The 6,529-nt window shown below is 52.5% G+C and overlaps 1 protein-coding gene across 1 annotated transcript; it reads right to left on the minus strand.

The window, feature by feature from the left end:
• Positions 1–404: 404 nt before the first annotated feature.
• On the minus strand, positions 405–6,317 carry Barhl2 (BarH like homeobox 2). The gene is made up of 3 exons (XM_041642085.1): positions 5,058–6,317; positions 3,168–3,393; positions 405–1,440 (listed from the first exon to the last, which is right to left on the minus strand). The coding sequence occupies exons 1-3, from the start codon at positions 5,671–5,673 to the stop codon at positions 1,128–1,130; spliced, it is 1,155 nt and encodes a 384-aa protein (XP_041498019.1). The 5' UTR covers positions 5,674–6,317; the 3' UTR covers positions 405–1,127.
• Positions 6,318–6,529: the final 212 nt, after the last annotated feature.

The raw sequence follows: 6,529 nt of genomic DNA on the forward strand, positions 1-6,529 counted from the left end.
GCCCGGCTCCTGCTGTCTTCGCTGGCCAGTGCTCCGGACTCTCACAACCCTAGGAAGAGAGCGCTAGAAGGGGAGGGGCAGACAGAAGAATCACCACACACCGCAAAGCCTTCACATCCAGACGGGAACAGCAGGGAAAGTCGGTTGCCTATTTTGCTAGCACTAACAGTCCACAAACAAGTATTCATTCTTTAAACCATCGCATAAAAAGACAGGCACTACACATAGTCTCTGCAGCTCAGAAAAGGCAGGCACCCGAAAAGGAGGGTCTGTCAACAAGACAGCCCAAAGTCGACAGATTTTGTGGAGGGATGCTTTTCTGCGCCCAAGTCGCGCGTTTCATCATCGGTGCGTGCTATTTTAAGTAAAATCAGCTCCCTGGGATTTCATTGCTTGTTAAAAAAAGATAAACTTTATTTTTGTAATTTTCAATCACAGAAAAATCTATACTTTTGTCTAAGCATTTATTTTACTGAATCAAAAAGACATGAAAAGAAAAATCATGTTTTTTACTGACGTATATAAGTGACTCTGTTTTGGACAACATATAATAAATATGATATATCACTTATCACTCAGTCTTTCAAATGTACATTTTTTCATATTATGTAGCATGCCACTTTTTTCAAAAGAAAAAAAAATCTCATGAGAAATCAGTGCAAAGTTCTCCATCCCCCTCCTCTGCTCTGAGGCAGATTGGATGTCCAGGAAATCACCTTCTGCCCGAGGGTGAACTTCAGGCTGTGTCCAGCAACAATTCTCTCTGCCAGAGAGCCCCTCTCCACGCCCTTCTCTCATCCCTTCTTAGCCCTCCCCCCTCCCTCCCTTCCGCGGGTCCCTAAAGTCATTCTGTTAAAAAAGAAGTCGAGGGTTTGCTTTTGTGGATGTTTTTCACTTACTGGTAGCCTTTCAGTGGGGCCATTCACACTGTTGGGAGCTTTGCATCCCTGCCTCTGAGGGGGCAGATGGAGAGCAGAGAGCTGGCTGGTCCTTGGGGACCCCAGCCCACCGGTGAGCTCCCCTTTGACTCCTCAGCCTCTATTCCTGTTGGCCTGGTGCGGGGAGAGGCGGGGCAGCTGTCCGGGGCGGAATGGGAATTGGAGGGCTTCGGCACGGTCCCTCCTTCCTCACCGGGGATGCGGGGTGCCTGGGATGGGGTTGGACAAAGGGTTGAGGGCCGGCTGTCCCCCAGGCCCCAGGCCGTGGATGAGGACGCGGGGCACCAGCGGCCGCTGCAGCTGCGGGTGGGGTGCCGGAGGAGTCCGGTACATGCTGCTGTACATGGCCGCGGCCGCCGCCGCCGCTGTGGTGCTGTCCATGCTGCCCAGCAGGCTTGGGTGGTAGAAATAAGGCGACGGGAACATCCTCTGTAGAGCGGAGTAGTTCCCAGCCTCTGCCAGCAGCTCCAGGCCCACTGCGGTCTGTCGCTTCCACTTGGTTCTGAAAGAAAGCGAGTGAGGGAGCGGGCGGGCGGCGGCTGCGGAGGATAGTCAGGCACCGAGCCCATCGCTCCCCGCCGTCTCCTGCCCTCCCAGCTCCTGGAAGGCTGGGGAAGTCAAGGTGCACACTCCTGCCTCAGCCTCCCCGACTCACTCTCAGGATGGCCCCAAACCAAAATCGGTTCTTCAAACCGCGACTTCTACCTGGAGACACTCGCCAATGGAATCCTACGAGTTTCCTTCCCTGGCCCTCTGCTATACTATCCGCCCCACGGTTAAACTAGGTCCTGCAACTTTCCCGGAGGCCAAATCAGACCCCATCTTTACACCAGCTGTCTTCCTTTGCCTTCCCCCACCCCCATTCTCCTAGACGCGCTCTGACCGGCGACCTAAAATGCTGGCTCTCGGCCCATCCCCCATCCCATTGCACCCTAGGAAACCAAAACCAGAAACAAAGGGCGCCTGAGCCTCAGGGTTTGTCCCCTTCAAGGCTGTGGAGACAACTCTTCCTTCAGCCCTACCAGGCTTCACAAGCTTAGCACAGAAGGGCGACTAGGTTTAAAAATGGAATTCGTGTGAGAGCGAGCTCTCCCAAGGGAACGGTACCCCTGACCATTCTTAGGTGGGAGGAAATGCATTTCAAGAAGTTTCCTCCTCAAAGAGAAAATAGTACTTAAAGCCTGTTATCCATTTTTTGGGTCTCCTCCCTCCCCCAGTGCACCAAGCTAGGAAGAGAGGACATCTACTCAAATGCCCTAGGAAGGAAGGGAAGCCTGGTGGGGCACCCATACCCAGCAGCTCCTGCCAAATTAATAAACATGTCGCCGGTTTTAAATTGGCTACAAATGACACTAATGTTTTCCGACAGAATTAGGGTGGCTGAAACCGTATGTAATGAGACAGAAAATTATGGTAAGATGACAACGGATTGGGCATTTCCAACCCCACTTATGAACGATTAGAACACGAACGACAGAGGGGGCAGAAAATGGAGATGAGGGAGCCGAATGCCAGGTGTTGAAACAGGACATAGCCTGAATTCCTATTGCCCAAGTTTGTCCTTAGCTTCCACGGTGAGGCCAGTCACTTTCTTGGCGTCTTTTTTAGAGAATCCGTGGTATGGGATAAGATCTGGCTCCTTTCCCCCACCCTTTTCCCTTACAGGACTGCAGAAAAAGCATCCTGTGCTGGGAGGGGACACACATCCCGCCCCTCCCCCCCACACACACACACTCCAGACTGGATGCTCAACCAGCTGCCTGATTCTTCAGTCTGTGGCCTCCAGTCCAACACTAACCCAGATGGGCGTCCCTAATCTTCCAGGCTGTGTCAACCAAGGTTTGGACCTTGGCTTTCCCAACTGCCTCACATTTAAGCCAAGGCTGGTGGGACAGCTCTGTGGGGACTTCCATTAGCTAGGTCGTGTTGCCCGCTGCAGACATTTGGAGCCAGCCTGTGGCAGGTCTAAGTGTACCCTGAGTACACAGGCTCATCCTGTCAGCTGCACAGATGTTTCAATTTGAGAAGGTGCGGCTTGGTTGATCTGAGGACAACAAGGGGGAAATTCTGGTAGCTCAAGTTTCACACGGGAAAGAACCACTTTTTAGGACAATTAGGTCTCTCTCATTTAGAGGTATGGCTAAGCCCTGCCTGAAAGCACCCGCTTTAGCCCCTGTGATTCTCCGTCCCTGGTCTCCAGAGGGCAGGAGGGCGGACAACTGTCCTCACCTGCGGTTCTGGTACCAAGTCTTGACTTGAGTATCAGTGAGGTTGAGTGCCGCTGCCAAGTCCATGCGGTCCTGGACACTCAGGTACTTCTGCCTCTCGAAGCTGCGCTCCAGCTGATTGAGCTGGTGGTCCGAGAAAGCTGTCCTGGCTTTTCGGGGTTTCTTGGCTCTCACAGGGGGACTCTCTCGGCTACTTGTAATCTCCCGATCTCCTTCTTCCTTTGTTCCTGGGGTAGAAACAGTGGTACAACTCTGTTAGTCAGCCTGAAGGGCAGGAGAGGAGAGGACTGTCCACCTGGCACACACATTCCCACACCAGGTCACACTCAGCACACACACACCCCTCACTGGGCCTTAGTGTAGAGGCCTGTGAGAGTTCTAGCGGTGTCTGATCCCCTGCTAACTCTTTTTCTTTGATTTGAGAGGAGACAATGTGGCCTCTCTTTATTTATTTATTTATTTACTTGCTTACTTACTTACTTATTTATTTATTGTTTTCAAAGGGAAATTCTTTATTTGGTACCCCCAAAAGTCTTTCTACTTCGTTTTTATGACACCCAAACATCGTGTTACTTTTAATTTTTTTTCCCTTCTCACTGGAAGTTAGAAGCCTTTGTTTCTCCTTTTTCAGATGCACTTGGAAAAGGTTCTACTCAGGCTACCTTCAGCTTCCTCTGTACCAGATCTTTTTCAAGCTTCAGAGACAATGTATCACCCAGACACTGAGCTGAGCTCAAAAAAACAAAACAACAAAACAAAACAAAACAAAAAACCACTTGAGTCAGTCCGTCCAGGTGACAGTGCAGAAATTTCCGGATTCTATTTGTCAACTTTGGTTTTTTGCTGAAATGTTGGGAAATCGATATGTCAATCCCTCTCTGTTTGTGCCGGTTTGTGGAGCACTCCTTGATCTTCCCGGCAGGAAGAACAATAATCTCTCTAATTGACCCACTGGGGAGGTTGGTGCACGAAAATCGCCAGACCAGACTGTACATCTGTTTGGGGCACTATTATGCTAATGCTATAAACAGTAAAATGAAGAACCCATATCCTACCTTCCAGACAGCAATCTTGACCAGAGAATCAAGCATTAATAATAATTATTAATAATAACAGCAACAACTTCTCAGTAAAGGGAGAAAAAAAGCCTCCTTGGTGTGTTAAAACTCTTACAATGCAAAGCCCAGAAGAGTTACTTATGAAATTGCCCAGGAAGAAAATAGTGCTAAAGGATAATTTCCATGTCATCTTCATTTTACAAGAACAAATTCAAGTCCATACAATTTAATTTTCATAAATATTTCGTTATTGCAAAGGGCCAGTGTTGATTAGGCCGCAGACATTTTGTTGGGGGTATTGACGAAAGGGGTGTTTTTTTTTTAATGGACTATGCTTTTTTTCCTGTATTAATCACCGGCTTGTAAAAAATAAATTGCTCCCGTAATAACGTTGGAAATTTGTCCAACATTAAATCAGACAAATCCTGTTGTTATTTGAAAAATATTTGGGGAGGGGGCATTTGCATTCAAGAATAAATGTCGAGTTATGATTACAGAGGGGGCAATCCCAGCTAGCTATAAGCTTCTCTCCACCCCTCCCAATCCCATTCGCAAGGTCTCAGCTAAAACAAACCACACACACAAAAACAATCTCAAGTCGATCCCCGTTTTCAAAGAAAAGCATCTTGTATCCCATCTCTCCCAGTGGCCAGCCTCCTCATTTACAATTAAGTAAAACAAAGAACGAAGCTGCTGTCGGTGAAGGTCGTAGGGGAGAAATGTGAGCCACTGAGTTTGGGGTGCGTTTGCTGAATCGCACGCCGAGGCCCTCTCCAGCTCCCACTCTGTTGCTCAAGCGCCTTGATCACCCGGGCAGCCCCGGCGCAACTCACCATGGCATTTGATGTCGCTCTGGGAGTCCTCCCTCTTGTCCAGCTTCGTTTTGCTGTCCTCCTGCTCCAGCTTTGGCCTGAAGCTCTCGTGCGCCGCATTGCTCTCCTGCTTCGGCGTGTGATGAGGAGAGACGCTGGTGCTGTAGGGCGCACAAGCCGCCAGAGGTTTGCTGTCCCCCAAGATGTCCTTAATTAGAAATGAAGAGGTGGAAGTCCTGGGGGCCGAGGCGGCTGAGCCCAGCTGTTGGGCTGCCGACGGTGGCTGCGGAGGCGGTTGCTGTTGGGGCGAAGGCTGCAAACTTTGTGCGGGGCCCGCGGCTGGCGGTGGCGGCGGCTGTTGGCCATGGTGGAGGTGATGGTGATGCTGGGGCCCGTCTGTCACAAGATGCGGCTCCGGGGGCTCCAAGGTGACCGAGATCGGAGAAGAGGGCGCCGTTCCCACGGTATCAATCTCCGAACAGGGTGACGGGGTGGCCTGGCTCCTAAAATCCGTGGTTCTAGCTTCACCGAGAGGGCGGAAATCTCCGTTCATCATGCCGGGGCTGCCGGAACCGGCACCGGACAAAATCGTGTCTATTCCAAAACTCGACCCGCTGGCCCCTTCCATTGCTGTCATTTCTACATGAGGTCCACGCCACTCCGCGGATCAGCAACCGCCAGGACCAAGCAAGGGAAACTATCGATCATAAAACAAAACAGACTCTTTAACAACAACAACAACAAAAATCCGTTGGCACTGCTTTAAAAAAAAGTGGGGCGGGAAAGGAGGATAACGGGAACGTGGCAATTGTTGGACACTTTCGACTCAACTTTTTCCCATAAGCAAAACGTAAAAGGAAAGAAAGATGAGAGATAGAAAACCAAAAAAATGCCCCAAGCAGAAAGATGCGCTCTGCTGGACCACCGCGCACGTGGGCGGCGGCGGCGCGCGGTACCCAGGCTAAGGTGCTGGCGGCCGCAGCTACTCCGCCGCCGCCACCGCCACCGCCGCCGCCTGGGTCTGCCCACTGCCCTGTCCTGGGCGGCGGCGGCGGCGGCCAAGGCAGGTGTAGCGAACGCAAAGCCCTAGCGATCCCCGAGGTGACCACCACAAGCGACCCGGCCGCTCCGGAGCTGAGTTTCTGAACTTTCTTGGAAAGTTGCGGAGCGGTCGCGGCCGCAGGCGTCCCGGGAGGAGGAGAAGGATCGAAGGAGCAGGCGCGGGCGCAGGAGACCGCGGACAGGCGGCGCCCGGCGACTCCCGCCGCTGCCCCGCGCGTTGGCTTGTCATCCGCCGGCTCGCGGGCGGCGCCGACCCCCTCCCGTGACGTCACGGCCCCCGCCGCCGCTCCCCACCCGCGCCCCCGCCGCCCGGGCCCCGCGCCCCATTGGCCGCTCCCGCACCAGCAAGCGACGCCGACGTGCCAGGAGCCAATGGGCGCGCGCCTGGCCAGCCCGTCAGCAGCGCGCCTCGAACCCCGCTGCTCTTTTGA

Source organism: Microtus oregoni, unplaced genomic scaffold (genome assembly GCF_018167655.1).
Source record: "Microtus oregoni isolate MIOR12 unplaced genomic scaffold, Mior012 000072F_ref0000427, whole genome shotgun sequence".
NCBI lineage: Eukaryota > Metazoa > Chordata > Mammalia > Rodentia > Cricetidae > Microtus > Microtus oregoni.

What these genes read in the sequence shown, in the direction of transcription:
- Barhl2 (XM_041642085.1), bottom strand. Translation starts at nt 5,673, where the DNA reads ATGACAGCAATGGAAGGGGCCAGCGGGTCGAGTTTTGGAATAGACACG. An exon ending in GAGCGACATCAAATGCCATG is followed by an intron (nt 3,394 to 5,057) that starts GTGAGTTGCGCC and finishes TTTCTACCCCAG; the next exon opens with GAACAAAGGAAGAAGGAGAT. An exon ending in ACTTGGTACCAGAACCGCAG is followed by an intron (nt 1,441 to 3,167) that starts GTGAGGACAGTT and finishes GCTTTCTTTCAG; the next exon opens with AACCAAGTGGAAGCGACAGA.